Genomic DNA, 22,366 nt, shown 5'->3' on the forward strand with positions numbered 1-22,366 from the left:
AGCAACACAAATGCTTAGAATATAAGAGGAAGCTATTATATCTAATACTTCTTTACAGCTACAGTGTCGCCTGCCTGTATTGGGGAAGTCCTTTTACCAGGACATGGGAGGGATGGTCAGGTGAGAATTAGGTGGCAGTTCTCAGGCACAGGTGTGTGCTCATCTGTAGCCTTTGCAGGCTGAATAGGATCTGAGCACACAGCATCAGGCCAGGTAAATTCAGGCACACCTGGAGCCCCAACTAGTGTAAACAGCTGTCTAGGGCAGCTTCAGGGAACACTCAGGAGAACTTGTGAAGGGACTGTTGGCATCTCTGACCTCCACTTAACTTTAGGGTTTGAAGCATAAAGCATATACAGGTCTAAGCCTTTTGACCTTGAGAATGAAAATCCTCAACCAAAAATTTATTTCCAGAATGAAAACAATATAATAAAACAATTGCTAAAAATTATTAAAGAGAAGCAAGAGCAGAGATGACAAAGGGGAAAGATATAAATAGATGAAGATAGTTTTAATAAGAATGCTTCTGTTGAGAAAACTCAAAGGAGACCCTGGCATTATAAACTGAGTTTTTTAAGATATAGTAAGCTTAGGCTTTGTTTGCACACACACGTGTGTGTGTGTATGTGTGTGTGTCTATTTTGGGTAAAGAACATGAGAGACTGTAGATAACTAGGTTATTAACCCAGATTAAAAACCAAAGATAAAATATAATTAGTCCCATTAAATAAATCTTTGTCACCAAAATGAAGATGCTACATGGGAGAAATAGATTTATTCATTTTTACTGTGGGGGGGGGGCGCATGAAAATAAACTTTGTGGACTGACTTAATGGAAACGCAGTGTATTGGTTAATGGCTTATCTTGTAACCTCCTTTCACTTGTTTTCTTGGGGCTGACAGTGTGCCAGCCTCTGTGAATGTAGTTGGAACAAAGGGAGGTGGGGTGTACTGCACCTAGGAGGCCACTGTGGTGGTGACGCCTACCCTCTGCATACAGGTGGCAATCTGTGGAGCTGTGTGCACTGGAATTCAGCAGGAATGGGGGTGGGCGGCTAGATTGTGAGTCCAAGGACAGGGTCTGCTGGACAGTAGGGACCATATGAGTTTGTGTCTGGCACCTAAAATAGATGCATTTAAAGATGCATGTATTTATATATACATGTGTCTTTCTGTTTTGACTTGATGGACTTTAAACCTTTTAAGTTTAGAATTTTTTTTAAACATTTAAACACTAAGATATTCAAATGTGAATTAAAGGGATTCCCTCAATGACAAAACAGTTACATTTTTGTAAAAGAATTTTCAGAAACTTGTCTTGATTTTGCACCCCTGCTCAAGCAGCCTGCTTCTGGGAGTTGGGGTCCCTGCAGAATGGCTGGTCATGGCGCTCCTCTGCAGCACACTACCATCTGACTTGACTGGGGTTGATTGTGCAAAGCTTGCTTTTCCTGTTGCTAACAATCGTGCCTATCCAAGTATCTAACTCCTAAAATTCTTCATGCCCTTGGAAGAGATGATTGTCTAGACTTGGTGTGGAGCTGGAGATGAGCCAGTTAATCATTTAATTTTGTCGGGATTTGGCTTCTTCATAGTCTTCAGTTTGCCTCAGGTGTTACTTTAAGGAAAATGAGCCCAGGAAGGGGGTATGGTTATTTGGATAGAATTGATGTATCCAGGATTGCATTAGAATCAGCACCATCCTGGCTTCTGTACCTGCTGTCAGCCATGTGAGGGGAGGATGGGGTCTCCATGTGGCCCTGCTTCAGCTCTCATGTTTATTGACCAGAGTAAGCTATTTGTTACAAAATGCACACCCACGTTTTACCATCTGACTGTTTCTATCAATGCACTTTGGGGAGAAGTTTTCACATTCTTCTGTGCAGTGTGCTTTATCTCCATTGTTCTCCTTTCCCCATCACCGTTTTTCCCTTAAGTTATTTGGGAATTTTGTGGGGAAATGTGCATGTTTGTGTTTCCAGAGTTAATTCCTGCTAATAGTGGTAAAACTACTGTGGATAAAAGGTTATTTATGGAGTTTAACAGTTATACTTGTTATATAGTAGGAGATGCTTAAGTAAAGTGGCTGCCAAGTGCAAGTTATTTCTCAGATCTAATTAGTAAAAACATGGAGAAAAAGATCAGCTATCTCAATTGGATTTTCCTTGATTTCTGTGATGATCACAAAATATGTGTAAGTTGTACCCATTGTTATTACTAAAACTATTAATGGATTTATAATATTAAAGCAAATTTTGTCTAACATCCTTGATTTATACATACTAGTTTTATGGGGAATCTTTGATCGAGAAGAAATTTATTGATGGTCTGACTGAAATTCTGAATGAGTCTCCGAAGTGCATAGAGTAGAAAACAAAATATTTTAGAGTTGAGGATTGATGACTGATGGCTTACTTAATTAGAGAATACATTGTTACACAAGAAGTGACATCTTCATACTGTAATTACTAGAGCTGTTTTTGCCAGGCTTAAAGTAGCTAAGATAGGGCATAAATGGTTCTCTCATTTTCCTTTCTGTAGTTTCACCAGTGATCATTAAAGAGTGGGCAGCTTACAAAGGGAAATCGCCGCAAACCCCGGAATTGGTAGAAGCTCTTGCCTTCAGGGAATGGACCTGCCCCAATCTGAAGAGACTGTGGCTGGGGAAGGCGGTGGAGGACAAGAACCGCAGGATGAGGGCCTTCCTGGCCTGCATGAGGTCAGACACACCAGCCATGCTCAACCCAGCCAGTGTGCCCACTCATCTCACGGTGCTGTGCTGCGTCCTACGGTAGGTGCCACTGGCCGCCTCTTCAGCCACTGCACGTTCTCCAGCAGGGGCTTGTACAAATGCCTCTCAGAGAAGTGCACTGTATGAAGCTACAGTTCAGTACCCCAGATTCACCTGGGGTTATTCCAGATGAATCAGGTTGTCAATTGAATTTGTTCCCATCTAATATTTTCATATATTACAGAAATATAGGTCATGTAAATATAACATAAGTTTGAGTTGATGCTATATAGTGTGTTTATAGAATAGGTAACATTTGATGAACCTACATTTTATGTAGATATCATAATGATTTTAAACATAGTTTATCCTTTAAATGTTAAAACTTTTGATGACTATTGGACTGTATTACATGTTTATATATTAGTAATTTTTCTTTGGTAAAATGTGTCTTTTCTTCCTCCATTTATTTAATCATATGTAGATCAGTATGGACTTGTGGTTATCTGTCTTTCTAGGGTTATAACCTGATACAACCTTGTTATTTGGTTGTTCAGTTTGTTCCAGCTTAGGCCTTGGGAGCTTGTTAAGTGGCTCCTATGTCCTTTGTCCCCCCCCTCCCCCTCCAGCATGTCCTTGCTTTCTGGCACCACAGGATGCCCAGGTTCGTCCTGTGTCTGCCCTGCCCTGGAACCTGCTGTCTCTAAGGGGCTGACTCCTGCCTTGGAGAGAAGGTTAAAAACCCAGATATGTGCACTGTGTTCTTCCAGACTCTTATCAGCCAATGGGCCGCAAACGCCTATGTGGAAACTGTTGGTTTTTGGAGTAATTCAGTGGTAGAATTCTGCTGTGTGGGATGCCTGGGTTCAATTCCCGGCCAATGCAAAAGCAACTCTGTTGAGCTTCCCAGGTGGTGCCAGTGGTAAAGAATCCCTGCCAGTGCAGGAGACACAATGCAGGTTCAATCCGTGGGTCAGGAGGATCCCTTGGAGTAGGAAATCTCAATCCAGACCAGTATTCTTGCCTGGAAAATTCCCTGGCAGAGGAGCCTGGCAGGATATGGTCTATGGGGTTGCAAAAAAGTCAGACATGGCTTAACAACTGAACAACAACAACAATATAGCGTGGTATATCAGTTTCTTATCTTTATCTCCATTGAGGATTAGCTTAGTGGGAGAGACTAATTTTTTCATTTTGGTTTTAGAATCTTCTTCTGATTTCCTCTATGGAATTCATTTTATATTAGCCAAAACATTAAGACTTTGGGTTACTGGAAGATTAAATAGCAGTAGTGAATTTGGTTACTTTGTGTTTCTCTCTTCTAGTGAATTTGGTTACTTTGTGTTTCTCTCTTCTAGTGAATTTGGTTACTTTATGTTTCTCTTGTCCAAGTTTAAAATGATGTGTGGCATTTCATCTGTTGGGTAGACAACTAACTCTCTACTGTATGCCTGACTTGAAGGTCCCATTGGGCCCTGAGTAAGAATGATGTGTGTGGCACTTGAGGCTTGTTCGGTTGCCCCTTGGCCAGAAGCACCCATATGTTAGTGCGGGACAGCCTCCGTTGATGCTTGCACGGTGCTCATAGTGTTTCATGACGCTTGGGATTGTGGTGCCTTCACATCTTGTCTGTTCATTCATTGGACCTCATGGGGTACTGGGATACCTAGCAAGTGCAGACTGGACAGTGATCAGACCCCAGTCTTTGGCTCAGTCCTCATGACTTCCTTGGCCATTACTCCAGAAATAGCTCTGCCTCTTTTAGGCACTGTTCAGATGGCCTTTGGAAAGTCATGATTTCAGGATTGTCCTGGCTCCCATTTATTTGTTTGTTTTGTGGTTGTTTATAAAAAACATAACTCATTTTAGAACTTGAAAAGGTTAACAAATGCAACTAGTAATCTTGAGTTTGATTGAGCCTCCTCCCATGCTCATCTCTGTGGTGTCAAGAGTACATGAGTACCATGAGTACAGCACAGGTTCCCTCATAGTTGCTACTTGGGTAGAAGCCAGAGACATGCTTGGTTGTGCAGAGACTGTTGTGTGCAGTGTGGGCTTGAAGCCGTGGAGTTTCCCACTTGGTAAGACTCACAGAGTTTCAGATCCTGAGGAGGAGGGGCTGGTTGGGAAGAGATGAGAGAGAGTGGCTTGTGGCACAAGTCTCAGGATTTGGGGTCAGGACATCAGTAAATGGGTTGGTCCATCTCTGCAAAGAGAATTTGTTCTACCTTCATGAGTGTTTTGGGCCACAGGGACAAGTAGGTAAAGGAGTATACCCTGTATGGCCTGTTTGATTGATGGGTATGGCCTACTAAGAATGTGCGATGAAGGGCATGGGGGTGGGGGCAGGGACAGGTGCAGATGAGTAAGAAGGTTGGTGTGTGTCTCCAAGGGCTTGCCAAGGACAGGCTGTAGTCTAGGGCCAAATGGGCCCAGTGGTCTTTCTCTGGAGAAATTGCAGCTGTGTGACAGCAGTCTGCTGAGGTTGGGGGAGAGGCACCAAAGGGCAGCTTCTGTGTCCCCGAGATGGTAAGGCCCTGTTGGAGGCCACACAGCGTGACCCTTGGCCTTGATGGCTGACCTGGGCAAATGTCAGCAGCCACAAGGCCAGGCTGTCATCCCAAAGGCTCTTACCTTCCTTAATCTTTTTTTTTCTTTAACATAATTTTAAACTTGAAATTGCAAAATTGGTACAAAGAGTTGGTGGCTATTTTTCACCCAGTTTCCCAACATATTAAATTTTTACTGCAGTGGCTTTCTCCTCTCCTGGGTGTTTGTCCTGAATCCCTTGAATGGAAGCTGTGAGTATGATACCCCCCTTATCCCTAATCTTTTTGTTTCTTTCTTTCTTTTTTTTTTTTAAAAAGACATCCTCAAAATCAGAAAAATACTGATACATCTCATCTACAGATACTCAGATTTTTCTTGTTATCTCAGTAACATCCTTTATTAGCAACAAAATCTTGCCTTGTTCTTGCATTCAGGTGCCTTGTCTCCTCCAGACTTCTCAGGTTTCTTTGGGTTGATGCAGAGATGTTTCTGAAGAGTAAACACTGGTGTGTTTTGTAGATCAGGGATCTGGAGATCATGTCTTTTAGACAACATGTGAGCTAATGGGTGTGGCTGCTCCAGGAAATTGTGTTTAAAAACAGCCAGCCAGCCCCTGGGTGCAGTTTGTCAATCTCTGGGTAGACTTTTTCTCAGTCTAGATTTGCTGATGTTCTTTCGTGATGAGGTTCAACTTCTGCCTTTGGGGCAGGAGGTGGTGATCTTCTCTATGCTTTCACTAGTGATGTTAGTACCCATATGTTACGTATGTTCCAAATGTGACATTGCAAGAGCAATCAGGACTTCACTGGTGATCCAGTGGTTAAGAATTCCCTGCCAGTGCAAGGGACACAGATTCCATCCCTGGTCTGGAAAGATCCTACGTGCCTCGGGGCAACTAATCCCATTCTCAGCAAATACTGAGTGCCACAGCTTCTGAAGCCGACGCGCCCTGGAGCCAGTACTCCACAAGGAGAGAAGCTTACACAGTGAGAAGCTAGTGAGCCACAACTAGAGAGAGCCAGTGTGCAGCAGTGAAGACCCAGCATAGCCATAAATGAATGAATGAATGAATAGAGCAATCAGAAAGGGGGGAATGATAGCCAAATCTCTAGAATCCTTGTAGTGACGCCAAGGAGGGACTAGCATCAGAGCAGAGGTTCAGTGTGAGGGTCAACTATGTATCCAGAATGAAACAGAAAGTAGCCTTCCTGGGGGACAGCTGAGACCAGACCGATGACGTCCTTATCCAAGAGAGCTTCTGAGAAGACAAACTGAGTTACTTTCTGGAGGAACTTAATAAATTAGATAGAGGGAATAAATTAGATAGAGGGTTTGAGCCCCCCCAAACAAGTGCAGCTTGTTGCAGCATAGCCAGGAACATAGCCAGGGTTCAGCTGCCCAGCTGTGCCAGTCAGAGGCAGACCACGTTGGTTCTGTCCACCAAGTGACTTGGAGACCTCTTTTAGTCCAGCTTCCGTGCTTCTAAAGGGCAGTGAGAGGAGAGGTGACTAGCGGAGAACTCAGATACCCTCAGACTCCAGTGGTAGAAAACTTAAAGCCTGGCCCAGGAGGAAGACATGGGAAAAAGTGTCTGGAGAAAACTGAGAAACATAAAGGGATTGAAAACACTGTCATGCACAGATAAGAATAGTGTGGACACAGGAGATCGCCAAAGGTTAGCTTTTGTTCACTGCAGTGCCGGTGGTACCGTCCATGTTCTGTGGTCTTTAGGCTGTTTGTCTGTGTATATGCATATCTTTAGGAACACACATCATGCTCTTTCTATATACAGAAGGTCCTTCTGAGGACTTGAATTGAAAAAGAGATAAAGGTTAACTTTGTTAAAATGTAAATAGAAAGTCAGATGGAGGAAATGGTAGGTATTGGGATTCTCTTGTAGCTAAGTTGGTAAAGAATCTGACTGCCATGCAGGAGACCCAGGTTTGATCTCCTGGGTCAGGAGATCCTGTGAAGAAGGAAATGGACACCCACTCCATCCAATATTCTTGCCTGGGGAATCCCATGGACAGAGGAGCCTGGTGGGCTACAGTGCATGGGGTCGCAAAGAATCGGATACAGCTTAGCGACTAAACCACCACTAACCCAAAAGACTTTCTGTTGCAGCTGAACTGAGTGCTGAGAGTCTTTGCTGCCAGGAAAACCAGGAAAGAACTTGAGAAAAACACCCTGTCCATGAAACAGTCTTTTCCCGAATCATATTTAAAGAAACATCTAGCCTTAGGGCTAGGGGATGAAGAGGGGAACTAGTGTTTGTGGGATGAAAAGAGTTGTAGTGATGGATGGTGGGGGATGTCTGTTGGAATACAGTGAATATACCTAATGCCGTTGCACTGTCACTTTAAAAGTGATTAAAATGCTAGATTTTTTGTTATGTGTATTTTGAAGTGTTAGCTGCTCAGATGTTATGTGTATTTTACCACAGTTTTTAAAAAATAAGAAAAATAAAAGGGATGCATAATATGGATACTTAGGCAAGGAACATTTTATATTGAGCACAATCTTTCCACAATAATTTTTTTCAGAGAAAAGTAGGGAGACTTTGTTCAGATTTGCTGTTTCTTGCATCAAATTGTGGTTAAAACTCAGTAAGACTGTTGTTTAAGATGTTTGGCACTCAACCAATTGCATAGGGTATTGTTTTTATCTTTGTAAGTGTTGACAGTTTAATGAAGTAAAACTTCTACATCACTCTTAAGTATATCTGATCAAATCTAAATACCATAGAGATTTAACACCCACCTTGTTTACCTTGTTTGTTTACCTTCCTTTCTGCTTCTACTGCATAATTTGACCATGAAGTACATAAGCTCTGTGCCTCCACTTCACCGTCTCTATAATTGGACAGTAATGGTTCCTGCCTCAGAGTGGCTGTGACCACTTAAGGAATCGGTTGTGTGTAAATACTAGCGCCTGGCACCAGTGAGCACTTTCATTTTTCTTTTGGGATTTTTATTGAAAATACCCCTCTTAATCATTTGGATAGAACTTCCTCCTTCCCCTTTTATGTTTACATTCTTGTGGATGAATATTAATTATTACCGAAATGAGAGAAGGCTCTACACTAACTCTGATTCTAATTTTGTCAACTTAAATTTTAAGCGCTGAGAAACCTTTCTCAGCAGACAGTACTGGAAAAGAGCTTTGTTAGGCATGTCAGAGTTCTCCGGACTCCTCTTAAGCTATTTGCCAGAGATCACATAGGGATGACCAGGAGTTATTTGGAGGTATCAGCTGGCAACTTGACTAGGTCATCCTTCAAGTTTGCTGAATACAGACTTAGGAACCATTGGATATGCAGTGAGGCTTATGATGAAGTTCTTACTGGCTAGCCCCTCACTCTCTCACACCCAGATACTGTTTGGGGTTGTGCCTTTACCTAGTGCTTTGGAGGTTGTCACTGGGCCAGTGCTGAGCAGCAAGGTGAGTAAAGGGGAAGTGATCAGTAGAGAAAAGGGACTATGGACACCTGCCAGTTCTCAGGCAGATAGTACAAATGGAAGTTTGGAGACTTAGAAATTGATTTCCCTTTAGGTGCTTACCCCAGGGTGGCCCCAGTATGTCTGCATGACCCCAGGGGTGGCAGGCACTAGCTCTTCAGGTGCCGGTTCTGAAGCCTGAAGCTTTATTGTCCCTGCTGTCACTTCCTATTCCACTGCAGGGCATTCACCTGCCACCACCAGAGCCCCTTCCATGCAGACAGTTTACACAAGACTTAACTCTTTATCAGGAGGTAAATCTTGCTTATTTGGACTTAGGACCTGCCTCCCAGGTACTGTGTGTTGAATTAAAATAGATAAATCATATAAATTGGTGCTTAACATGTATTTTCAGAGTTTAAACCCCTCAGAAAAATATATGTTATATATTTAAAAAAAAAATCACCAGCTGGTTTGCAGTGTGTTTTTATTTAGTGTGCTATTGTCAATTATTGCAGAATCAAGCATTCTGATCAGCCCAGCTAATGATTAGGCTTCCATTTGTAACTGGCATCATCCAGTGAAACTAGAGAAGCTGGCTAAGAAATCCGTAGAGGCCTCCTTGGTTTGTGTCATCCTGACTCTCCCTAGAGGCCGAACACCAGGTTGCGCGTGTGACTGGTGACTGCTCCATCCTGACACCAGACCCTCTCTGTCCACCCCCTGTAGGTATATGGTGCAGTGGCCTGGAGCACGGATACTGCGTCGCCAGGAGCTGGATGCCTTCCTGGCTCAGGCGCTGTCCCCCAAACTCTATGAGCCTGATCAGCTGCAGGAGCTCAAGGTAATCTACAAACCTCATTCTTTGTTTTGGGAGGTCTTGTTTTGGAGCCATGGCTCACCAAGCAGTCACTCAGTGCACTAAACTAGTAACACTAATGACGTGAACTTAAGAGCCTTCAGGGCAAAAGGAATTTCCTTCCCGGTTATAGAAACAGTCAAGTCTACTTTTGTGTGATAAAGATTTTTCCCTTGTTTACCAGTGGGTGTTTATTCTTGTTTTTCACATCAGGAAGTAAACTTGCCTTTTATTTCAGGTGGGGATCCCAAACCCTGGGAGGGCTTGGTCCTAAGAGTTTACTAACATCTGGCCAGGAGTCTTTTTCTTATTTCGTTCTATTATTCCTAAATACAACATTCGTTTTCTCTAAAAAAAAAAAAAAAAAAGTCTTTGCCCTCCTGGTATTATAAATCCCTTTTAAAAAACCACTTGAAGAACAATATTATGTCATCATTCCTGTGCCCTTCTAGTCAGCATTTAACATCGTATTCCTTTTAATTTTCCCTTCTAGTATTCTTTTTTTTTTCCTTTGATTGTTTTGACAGTATTAATTTTGTCCATTTTGTCACCTGGTTTTTTGGTGTGCTTATCTTTTCAGTGCACTTTTATTAGTCACTGTGTCCACATGGCTGTACTTGCTTTCTAATTTCTACACTAAATTTTAGAAAGTTCAAGACTTCAGAGTTAGCTAAATTAGTGGATCTGCCTTTTCTTTTTAATGTACAGGGTTTTGGTTTTTTCTTTGACATTGGTTTGATTTTTTTTTGTTGTGGTTTGTGTTTTTTGTTTGTTTTTTTTTTTTTTTTTTTTTTACAAAATTTGATTTGTAATCAAGTAATCTCTTTTGACAAAATTGCCTTCACTTTTAGATCTTTTTACCATTCTTTATGAAGGCGTTCTTACCCTGCAGAAGAGTTTTAGGCTCATTTGATGGGTTTTCAGTATTCTCCTGTTGGGGCTCAATAAATCTGTGGTTGCCCCTAAATTATTGAGTTAAACTCAGTAATCCAGTGTTGGCCCTCAACCGTGTGGACCCCATGTCATTTGTGATCACCTTAGGCTTCTGATGACTTTGAAACAAGCTAAACTAAAGACAACCAAACTTAGGCGAGTCTACCTCAAATTATATTCTTTACTTTGTAGTTTAGAGAGAAATTTTTTTTAATGGTTCTGAGTTTAAGTTTTCGTTGTAGAATATTTGGCCGGGTGTCCCCTGAGAGGCTGGCACTAAGTGCAGGCTCCGCGTCCTGTGTCCTAGAGTGGTGCCATCACCACCGTCTTCATCAGCAGACTGTGCTCAGGGGTGTGGTAAATACTTTGACTAGAGTGTGGTGCCATCCCTCTACCTCTACTTCCTGTTTCTCTTATTTAGATTATTACATCAGTATTGACATCCCAGTTCTGAAAATCAGACCGCCAGGTATCAGGTATGCCCACCAAGCCTTATTCACCATCAACTTGCTTTTACTCAAAGTTCATCTTCTCCCATATCCTTTTCATTTTTGGATCAACACATAGGATATAACTTTTGAAAGATAGTCACACTCTAAGCTTTCATTTTGGTTCTTTTGAGGTCTTAGTGCTTTCATGATTTTCTCCTGATTCTTCATCTAAAGCCAGGCATTTCTAGAGCTGTGTTTAGAAAGACCCATTTTATGTGCAGTTACTTCAAGCCCACCACTGTCCCTTTGGGTCTTGCTGGTCTGGAGGTCTGTGTTCCTTTCACCAAGGACAGCCTGCATCATTAGTGCTTCATTCACAAGCACCATAAATTCTGAGAGAGCTGGAAGGGAAAATAACAGCGTTCATTGGGGGGAGAAATAATAGTTGGGGTGTTTTGTTTTGTTTTTTAAGATCAGTGATCCTCTCAGTTATCAGATTGAGAACTAATCATTATTTAAATGAACAAAAATCCCTATGCAGAGACTGAGAGTCCCAAAATTCAGTGATAGAAAAGTAAATTTCAAAATGGCTTTTTCACTTAACCATTAAAGTTGTTTTGATATTTCAAAAGCAGTGACAGTGCTTTTCTATAAAACACCATTTTCCTGCTTAGGATATAGTCAACTCTTGATTTTTGTTGTTGTTTTAGAGGCCATTATCCAGTTTGTGGATTGCCCAGATCCTGTTTTTCTTCTCCCATTTTTGCCCATCATGTGCTTTGAGAATAAAGAGGAGAAGAGAAAGGAAAGACCTAATTTTGACAGTTTGCCCTCTTGATGGCTATTCTGATGGGAGGTTTGGGAAAAGATTTTGAAACCATTGGTTTAAATGAATTTGCAAGAGTTTCATCTTGTCCATTCTCTGTCCTCCCGCCACAACCCTGAACAATTGATGAGTGTTCTGCGTGGCTCAGTGATTAACAGCCCTCACTTTTTCCCTGTTATTTTTTATTTTTTGGCACCTCTCCTAGATTACCAGCACAAACATAAAGACTAAGGTAAAGTCAGCACTGATGCTGTATTTGAAGGAGGGTGGGTAAAGGATGAAGAGAAAGATCTTTGTACAGTTTTAATATTTATCCAGTTTCTTTCTCCCTTGCTCTTGACATCCCTATAATTGCCTTAAATTCTTTTAACAGTTTCACATGCCAAGTGCAGAATTAAAAGATGGAAAATGAAGAGCTTTAAAGACAGTATTAGGGACGTGCAGCATGTCTGTGATACCTGTAAGAATTGTTGTGCATATAGGTAAATATGCCAAATCAAAGTAAGAGTCTGTTGCCCAGTAATTAGAAGTCGGACAAAGTAAACCTCACTGGAATTTGGTTCTTCAACTAATTGGCTGGAGATACGTTCCATATTTGTGTTTCCTATAAGATCAGAAAGTCTTGTCACTATTTTTCTAGTTAAGGAACTTTGAATAATGGTGAATATTTTATCTTCTGTGGTATAAGAGAATGAGGTTAAAATGTGAATATTACAGCCATTTCTATGATCAAGGGTTCAGATTCTGGTGCTACCAGTTATCAATTTTGTGACCTTGAGCTCTCTGTGACTCAGTTTCTCCATCCACGAAATGGAGTTCTGACAGCAGTATCACACATACAGTTGTTGAGATGTTAATGAAATAATATATGAAAAAATACTTAGTGTGGTATCAGATACATATTTTTTAAGTGCCCCATAAATATTAGATAGTGTTATATGTATAATTAACGTTTAGGGAATGAAGTATAAAGTACCATGTAAAATAATTAAAATTAAAATTTTTTTGAATAAAGTGAATCCGTACAGTAATTGAGATTTTATTCACTTTATTTAGACAGTTTCTAAGAATTTTCCTTTATTAAATTAATAGTAGTTGCTGTTTCTAAAACTAATTGACTTGAAAATCATTTCTTAAACCCATAAAAACATAGTTCATTAAGTAATGATAAAGTTATTTAAAATAAATATATATGTGTGTGGATAAGGTAGACTTAGCCCTTCCTCCCATCAGCTCACTGGGAAGTTACTTGTTTTAACTGAGGTGCCTCTGTGTTCCTGCTCTTATTTCTTAGCCTCAGCACTCAGATGGCCATCTGCCAGAGTGGGCTTGAGCCCTGTTAGTTAAGTGAGGCCTGAGGGTGGATATGGCCCGCGCCACCAGTCACTAAGAAATGACAGTAGTATCGAATTTCCCCGAAGGACCTGCTGCCACTTTGTTTTCTTCAGAGCAGCGTCAGCATCACCGTTGCCTTCCCCTCCGCCTTGACCAGGCCCTCCCTCCCCTGGCCTAGAAGACTGTGGACTGGCAACAAGAGAGCGGCTAGAGGCCTGGTTGCCATCGTCCCTGCAGAGAGGCCACGAGATGGGTGCTGCACGGGCAGCCCCCAAGCTCAGGCTGGCATCGCTGCTGGGACACTTTCCCACAGCGTCAGTGTTTAGGAAGGAGAAACTCTCCCTCTCTGCCTTGAGACTCAGAAGAAAGGAATTTCCTCTTCCTTTCTGCAGTGCAGAGAGAGGCAGGATCAGTAGGGATCTAAGTAAGTTAGGTGACTTTTTTTATTTTCATTTTGCGCCCGCCTCGCTTTCTGCTCATAAATGTAAACATTCATCTGTCATCCCGAACCCACATGCCCTCAACTGAATATGCTTATTAGTTACTCTTTCCAGCACTACACTGGACAAGCAGAAGCCAGCAGGTGTGGGCTGGGAGGGACAGACTTCTTCAGGTTCAGAAGTTCTTCACTGCATTGACTTCAAGTTTTGTTTTTTGTGTTGTTTTGGTTTTTTTTTAAGTTGAAAAATATGGTGTTAGCTGATAATGGGGAATGTTGACAACGACAGCACGAAACATCAGATAAGCATAAGTTCATCAGTATTTGGCACCGGAGTCATCTTTTTTCTCTTTAATGAAAAGCTCGTTTACCTGCCACAGTTAGGCATTGCTTAGTTTGGTACGCACAAAGACTGCATTCGCAAGATACCATAACCTTAGAAAATAAACATGCATGGTGGGAAGACAGACATCAGGACAATTAAAACTCAGTCCTGGATAATCCACAAACTAGGTCCTTCACAGATGATCAAGAGTTGACTGTATTTGTCAGTGTTTCTTGTCCTGTGCATTAGATGCTAGAAGAAAGGGCTATGTGTACAAAGGAAGGCTCACAGCATCAATGACTAGAGGGAAAAGAACCCAGAAATGCAAGTCTCTAGACTCTGATAGTCTGCATGGTTCAGATACAGTGTTTTTGCTGTTGTGTTCTTTCATTTATAAGCTATCCATTTCTCCTAAAACATTTTGACAGTCTCATTAATAAGTTGCTATCTAAAACATTAACATATAAAATAGACATAAAATATAAGCTTTAGAATGAAATTATACCAAATAATTTCTTTTCAAATAATTTTTTTAAGATAACTACTTGAAAAATGCAGAATCTTAATAGAATATTCCTTTTTACCACATTTCTGTTAATACATTACCAGTGTTTAGAATCTGCAGTACAAAATTTTATTTCATAAATGAATTGTGGGCTTCTTAACTGCTAAGGAGACCATGAATGATTTGTTACTTTGTCATGTGTCCACCTTAAACACGGTATTGATTTATACTTGTATAACTTTACAAATTTCAAATTGAAATATTTCAGTATATTTATAAAACAGCCTCTTAAACTTAAATTTGTTAAATAACATAAAAAGTCTTTCTGTTCAGACAGGTCAGTGTTAAGTCACTGTAAGATAGTGATAGAGCTACTTAGGGGGCATTTGGTTGAGGGGTGCCCTTATGACCCATGCAGAGTTATAGTCAGACATTGCAAGAGTTGGATGCTGTAGTACTCTTACTCCATAGAAATAATTCTTTTCCATTTAAAGATTGAGAACCTCGATCCCCGAGGCATTCAGCTGTCAGCTCTCTTCATGAGTGGCGTGGACATGGCCCTGTTTGCAAACGACGCATGTGGCCAGCCAGTACCCTGGGAACACTGCTGTCCTTGGATGTATTTTGATGGGAAGCTCTTCCAGTCCAAACTCCTCAAAGCAAGCCGGGAAAAGACCCCACTCATCGACCTCTGTGATGGTCAGGTCAGTTGCAGGAAAGCAGGCTGGGTGGGGCAGGGAGGAGGGGGTGGCCCCTTCTAACCAGAATGAAATAATGTTCACTAGCTAATCTGTTGTCTTTCCTACTGAATTTGTAATGAGCCCATGCAACAAGAATTTAATTTAGATTGAGCCAGCCCAGTGTGTAACTAAATGTCAATTCAGTGCCCACATGAGCTGAGCCCAGAACATACACTTGGTTCTCATTATTCACAGTAATTGTACTGTATGAATTCACCTTGAACACTGAATTAGCAAATACTGAATTTTTGCACTTAGGGAAAATACAGGGTTAGGGTCCTGCAAGCCTTCCGTCGCATTGTCTTCATCGGTCAGTCAATAAGACAATAACCTTGTCTTATGTATATTTCTGTTTAAATACTTCTTAATGCATATATATTGTTAACTCACTCACATTGAACTTACGACTGGCAACGTTATAACTCAGCTTCAACAAAGCTCATTTAACTAACACACGCATTTTGTCTGTACGGCACATCACAGCCTGGCACTTGGGAACACTAGCCAATACTCAGCACTGTGCTATTCTAACAGCAAAGTCATTCACAAAAACACGGAAACTGTGGCACTAAGGAGACGGTGACTGGACACATGTTTACAGTATAAAAACTGAAGCATGAAGGCAGTGCTGTGCTTTCTTTAACCTTAGGTGGCAACTCAAGCTTTATTCCACTCAGTGAATGTCTTCAGATGACTGTGAAAATGCTAGGAGTATTGATTTTGAGTTTATAAATAAATTTTAGCAAGTGGCTGAGTTTACAGATGTGGAACTCATGAATAGTCAGGATTGACTGTACTTGTTACAGTTCTAATTTAAAAATAAAGTGAAGTAGGTCATCAGGTTATCTTGTCCCTTTGTATATAAAAGAAGTTCACATATGCTGCAAGCTTTTTGCTTTTTAACCTTAGACTACAAAACAAGTATTCTTCCACATACTGCTTAAGTTCAGCTCAGTTTAAAGACAAATTTACAGAGTAAGCAGATTTTCAGGTTCTCTGATTAAAGATTTGTTGCTGGTATAGCGACTTAGCACATACCTATTTATGTATTTATCAACAAAAGACACTCAGTGTTTTTTTGCAGTATAATTTGACACACACAAGCTGTATTGCTCACATTTGTGCAGGCTACCTCACTGGTAGCCCCATGGACAGGTCAATTGGTCTATTGTCCTTTCTCTATTAAAGAGCTCCAGGCATCTCTTAAGAAGCATCTACTACTCTTTGCCTCAGTTCCTTTTCTGTAAAGTGAATGTTTGACCTAAAATAAATTGGTTAGGAAAGTAAAATTTAAAGATGTGAACTAGGCATCATCTACTCCCTGGTGCATGAGTGGAAGGAAGGCTGTGAGCATGACTTGTCTGGACTTAGTCATTGATTTTGAGAACCAAATTTGTTTTCAGTTAATGAATTTTATAGTAAGTGGTTCTCATCTAAAAATATGTTGAGAAGGTAGAAATTTAAATTCTTGTTTTATAAGATTATGAGATAAAGTATCTTTTTTTTATTTTTTGGCTTTTTTTTTTTTTTTTTTTTTTGGCTTTTGTGGTCATGTTTGCATTCTGTAGCCTTCCCTGGTAGCTCAGTGGTAAAGAATCTGCCTGACAATGCAGGAGATGTAGGAGATACAGGTTTGATCTCTGGGTCAGGAAGATCCTCTGGAGAAGGAAATGGCAAGCCACTCCAGTTACTCTTGCCTGGAAAATCCCATGCACAGAGGAGCCTGGTGGGCCATAGTCCATGGGGTCACAGAGTCAGACAGGACTTACCGACTATACTACAACAACAACAGTAACATTGCATTCACTGAGCAGATTGTGGCTGTGTTCTTTATGGGTAAATAAGCACAGACAGAGGAGCCTGGCAGGCTACAGTGCATGAGATCACAAAGAGTAGGACATGACTAAGTGGTTAACACACATGTAGGCGTAGCATAGTGGTCAGCATGTCTTCTTTCTTTCCTGTTCATTCCAATTCAATTGAATTGAATTTGTGAATGAAGTTTTCACATGCCAGTCCTTGACTTCCAGGCCGAGCAAGCTGCCAAGGTAGAAAAGATGCGACAAAGCATCCTGGAAGGGCTGAACTTCTCCCGGCAGAGCCACCCACTCCCCTTCCCACCGCCAGCGGCGCTGCCTTTCTACCCCACCTCTGTGTACCCGCGGCACTTCGGGCCCGTCCCCCCGGCCCAGGGCCGAGGGCGGGGCTTTGCAGGTGAGTGTGTCCACCACTGTAGGTACGGACTTGCTAGTGTGGGGAGACAGACACACACGTAACATGCAGGCCTTCTCAGTGAGCTGTCTCCTGCTGTGCTGAGACCTTGTAAATAATTCTCAGCCTTAGTTATGAAGTTTGCAGCAACAGCTCTTCACATTAGAAAGGAATAAACTTGATCCTGGAAGAGATTACGTATGGGAAAGGGAGTGGGAGCAGAAGCTATTGCAGAGATATGATTTTTAAATTGGTCAGTGTAGCCAAAAACTCTGCTGACATTTGTGGTTTAAGATTTTCTCATGTTGTGGGGTCAGCGGAGCTGTCCTCCACTAAGGCTGCCTCCCAAGCCTGTGGCAGAGCCCATAGCAATAGTGTTTGGTCTCCAGAGGCTCCTCCAAGAGCAGGCAAGGTGACTTTTCTGTGTTGCTGGTGAGCAGAAGGGTCAGGAGGCTCTTCCCTGACAGCTGATGGTGTAAGAACAACTGAAGGACACGGGGGTCTCTCTGCCTGAAAGCCCACTGGTGGCCTTCCCTGAACCCAGTTCCTCATGGCTTCTCCCGTCTCTCTCCACCCGGGTCCCACAGGAGTCTGTGGCTTTGGAAGCCCCTATGGGGAAACTGTAGCGACAGGCGCTTACCGTGCCTTCCGCGTGGCGACAGCAGCAGGACACTGTGGAGCCTTCTCAGGCAGTGGCAGCAGCAGGACTAGCAAGTCACAGGGCGGTAATTATGCCCCGATTCCCCCAGAGCTTTTTTCCACCAGCAGCTTCCCGCTCCTTCTGGCTCTTCTTCCTTTGTCTGTCCTGACTCCAGCACCAAGTCCTTTCTGATAGGCCCCCACTCTGGTATTTGCTGCTGCTCATCTGCCAGCCTCTGCCTGCCCCCGGATCTCTGCGGCAGCTTTGCTCTGACCCACGTCTGTCTTCCAGCGGGACCAGTGTGTCCACACACAGCCCTTCTGTGCACCTGCCTCCTAATCATTGCCTCCTGTGATAGACAGGTTGCCCATTCATTCCCAGGGACGTTTTTTTGCCTTTGTGTTCTCTAACAGCCCTCTCTAGGTAAAGAGGATCATGCTTGTATAGAAGAATCTAAGGGCATTGTACAGTTCTTGGCATAAAAGAGTTTTTCATAGTTTTTTTCAGAGAAATATTAGTAAAGAAAAGTCTAATAAAATAGTCTGGTTTAAATTTCCATTGCTTCTCTTCTCATTCATATTAGGCTTGTGAGGGTGAGAAAAAGTCTGAACATTGAGTTTTGAAATATTATCTCGTGATTTTGCTGTACTTGGAAGCCCATGACTTATAACTTTGTCATAAATGCCACATTTTGGGACTGCAAATCTAAACCTGATTGTCAAGTCTGTGTTACAGGATTACTCAAATACAGTTTTGAAGAACTTTTAGGATAGGCAAGCCTTTCTTGATCAGAAATATTTTTCCAGTTGAGTTACTTGGGTTCTTACAGAAGCTACTAGAGACATCTTTTGTAATAGTAATACTCTTCTGGGTGAATGCTGCCCTCTCTCTGTAGCTATGGAAGCCACTTTTCTTCTGCTGGACTTGCATGCCTGCTCCTGCCTCCCCTTAGTTCTCCTGGCTTTCCAGGGTGCTTTCCTCCTGTTACTGCGCATCACACAATGCACAGTAATGTGTGTTCTCTGCTTTACAATCAGCTTCAGCTTTTTGCAACCCTTGCCTGGAAACTCATGCTGGCCTGCAGTTGTGATAAAATACTGTTGGGGGAGGTGGGGAGGAGTCCTGACTGTGAACATTGCTCTATCAGTGGTTTAGTCTGAAATGACAGTAGGAATGTGCTTCCTAACTTTAACCAAATTGTGTCTGGAATTCAGATCTCCACTGTCCAGTATGGTAGCCACTGGCCACATGTGGCTTTCAAGCACTTGAACTGCGGCTCATCCAAACTGAGCTGTGTCCTAAGCGCACATCTAATTTTACAGACTTAACATAGAAAGAAGGCATAATGTCTCATTAGTAGTTTTTTATATTGATTACATGTTATTTTGGGTATATTGGGTTAAATAAAATATATGTTATTAATATTTACTTCATGTGTTCTTACTTTTTTAATGTGGCTACTAGTAAGACTTATTTGTAGATTTTGTTGGACAGTGCTACCTAGCTGTTAATGATCATGGCTAACACCCGGATGATGGAGAATTTATTATAATCCTTTCCATCTCCCAAAAAAGAAGATGCTTGAGTTTCTGTTTTGTTTTGTTTTTATCAGAAATTTTGGTATCAATTAATTGTCTAAGCATTTTCTTAGGTAAGTTAGAAAATTTTGGAATAGTCAGGCTACCAGTAATTAATAGAAGTTAGTGAATACAAGGAATATTTGTAACCCTGCCTAGGGAAATTATCATTTAATAACACAATAAGACCTAACAGGCTAGCTTTACTGATTAATTTCTGTAGTATTTTGTTAAGGTAGTAAAGTCTAAGTAATTACCCAAAGAGAAAAACATTTGAATTTGCAGATTTCTATCTTGATAATGTGGAAGGTGTGCCATGTATACCCAGTACTTTATTGGATCTGTTTCTGCCTAATAGCTATACTCATTTTTCAGCCATAACTTAATTTCAGTTGTGATTTCTTCCAATAGCCAACACAGTTGTCTTACTTTCAGATATATTTTTAATGACAACTTAAAATCATTAAAATCAAACTGTGTGCAAAGATAGTTCACATAATAAACAAGAAGTCTTTACAAAGGAAGAGAAAGGGTTTCATATGAAGTAGAAACCACATTTGAAAAGAAATTGCTTGCTTGTTTCTCTTTGCTATTTCTGTGATTGTCAAGATTTTTTTCATCTCCTTTTGTGCAGGAATCCAACCTATACCTTCTCAGGGAGGGAAGCTAGAAATAGCTGGCACCGTGGTTGGCCACTGGGCTGGGAGCAGACGGGGCCGAGGAGGCCGTGGGCCTTTCCCCCTGCAGGTAGTTTCTGTTGGAGGACCAGCAAGAGGGTGAGTTCTGAACAATGAAAATGTATTTGTGTAAATAAAACCAACCTCTTACCTGTTACTTTAATTATAAGCTTGCTGGTAACATCTTTATGTCATTAAATATATTTTTATTGGTTATGTAGGATTCCATTATATACAACATTATGTAATTATTTAAACCATTGTTAAATAATTATCCAGAAATTAAAGTCTGTGCTTCCTATAGCATAGACTAGACACCTTTAAATCCATTTGATATTATTTTAAATGTTATCTTTAAGAGATACAAGCCTGTTTGCTTTTGTCCTCTTTTATGTGTTTAGGCGTCCAAGAGGCGTTATTTCCACTCCAGTGATCCGAACATTTGGAAGAGGTGGAAGGTACTATGGCAGAGGCTATAAAAACCAGGGTGCGATTCAGGTAATAGCACCACGTAGTGCCAGTGCCAGCTCACTTCTGGGCGCCTGCTCTGCCCCGGCCAGTGTTTCAGGGCCCCTGACCAGAGAGGGGGGCGCTGGAAGGCTTCTGACCCAATAGTGGCACCTGGTGGTTTTCAAATGTACCTTCCCTCAAACCCACCTTCCTGCAAACCCAGACCGTTTTAGCATCGTGTGGGGTAAAGAGTGTGAGCTCGTGTTCGTGTGCTGTACCTGGGAATTTAGCTGAGATAATAATCCAGAAGCTGTTAATGCTATCTATATTATAAACCATCATTTAGGTGAATCACATTTAGGATTTAAAAAGAAGTTGTGACTTTGTAAGTGCTAGAACAGTGCCTTTTTTTTTTTTTTTTTTTTCCCTCCTGCACCATCTTGACTAGTTCTTCCATGAAAGGATCAGCTCATGAGAAAATAAAGTCACAGACTGTCTGTCTTCATAAAAGAGCTAGAACTTTCTTCTGCTTTGGATATTCCATTTTAGGACCTGGATTCTGATGAATTTCCCCTTGAGAATGATGTTTTAAAAAGACCAGTCAACCTTAACACTGTATTACATTGTCTCATTTATTGAATTATGGCTTTAATTAAAGTACACAATTTTTTTCTTATAGCATCCTTGTAAACATTAAGAGGAGTACACTTGTGTGACTCATTTATTAATTAATAATCCTTATTTGGAAATAGTTGGCCAAGAGAAAATAAAACTTCTGCCTTTGCCAGGTGATCTTAGCATCTTGATAGCTTCTGTTTTGATGAAATACATCAAATAAATCAAGTGCAAAAACAGTCTCTTGCCTGAAAACAGGTCCAGGCAGCCCCTATTTGCCGTGCAGCATCCAGCAAGGGGGAGGTCCTCAGCTCATTCCGGCTGCCCTGTAGTCCCACCCTGACCGTCCTCAGCCTTCATCAAAATGCTCTTTTGAGCCAGAGGTACTCTCAGTCTCTCAGTGGGTTGATGAGGAGGAGGAGAACTTCTTCCTTTCTTCTCTAGCCTGGAGCTTGTCCTATAAAATGCCTCTGGTTTTTCATTACAGTCATCCTTGGTGGGTACAAGGGCCTTTCCTGAGCTAGTAGTGGGAAATATGTATCCCTATAATGCTTAAGCACTTTTATTTTCATTATAAAACCTAGATACCAAAAAACCACACACGCATATATCAAAACGTAGTTAAATGAGAGATAAGGCAAGTAGCCATGTAGCCATCACCCATGTGATGAGTAGCATTTTCCCAGCTCTTTCCAAGAGCCTCACAGGCCCAGTCACAACACTAACCTCCTGCCTCCCTCTGCACAACATAACCACAACCCTGGAGTTTTACACTCAGTTATTTCTCCCTTGTCACTTTCTGGTTTTATATCGCTCATATGTGCCTTCCTAGACGCTTGATGAATTGTATTCATTTTCTTTAGTTTGCTATGTCTTCTAAGTCTCTCTGAATCACCAGGTTTCCCTCCCTCCCTTTTTCCTTCATTTATCAACTGAAGGACAACTCCGGCTATTTCACCTTCAGAATCCTGGCCTTTGCTGCGTGCACACTCACAGTGCTGTTCCTCGTGTGCCTCTGACCTTTCTTGCCCACTAGTAGCTGGGTCTGGATGCTTCATTGTACTTTGGTTTGTCCCTGTGGCAAG

General features: G+C 41.6%; 1 protein-coding gene across 4 annotated transcripts in view; it reads left to right on the top strand.

Annotated features, from left to right (window-relative positions):
• Positions 1-22,366, top strand: part of FAM120A (family with sequence similarity 120 member A) — a 117,179-nt gene that overhangs the window by 88,192 nt on the left and 6,621 nt on the right. The window contains exons 11-17 of one of the 4 annotated variants that reach the window (XM_055579086.1): positions 2,542-2,791; positions 9,448-9,562; positions 14,866-15,075; positions 17,142-17,325; positions 17,910-18,047; positions 20,174-20,315; positions 20,618-20,674. In XM_055579086.1, coding sequence (XP_055435061.1) covers positions 2,542-2,791; positions 9,448-9,562; positions 14,866-15,075; positions 17,142-17,325; positions 17,910-18,047; positions 20,174-20,315; positions 20,618-20,674 — 1,096 coding nt within the window. Of the gene's footprint in view, positions 1-2,541; positions 2,792-9,447; positions 9,563-10,931; positions 11,357-14,865; positions 15,076-17,141; positions 17,326-17,909; positions 18,048-20,173; positions 20,316-20,617; positions 20,715-22,366 lie in introns of those variants that run through there. The other 3 variants (XM_055579083.1, XM_055579084.1, XM_055579087.1) reach the window with 3 other exon arrangements.

This window comes from Bubalus kerabau, chromosome 4 (genome assembly GCF_029407905.1).
Source record: "Bubalus kerabau isolate K-KA32 ecotype Philippines breed swamp buffalo chromosome 4, PCC_UOA_SB_1v2, whole genome shotgun sequence".
NCBI classification, from domain to species: domain Eukaryota; kingdom Metazoa; phylum Chordata; class Mammalia; order Artiodactyla; family Bovidae; genus Bubalus; species Bubalus kerabau.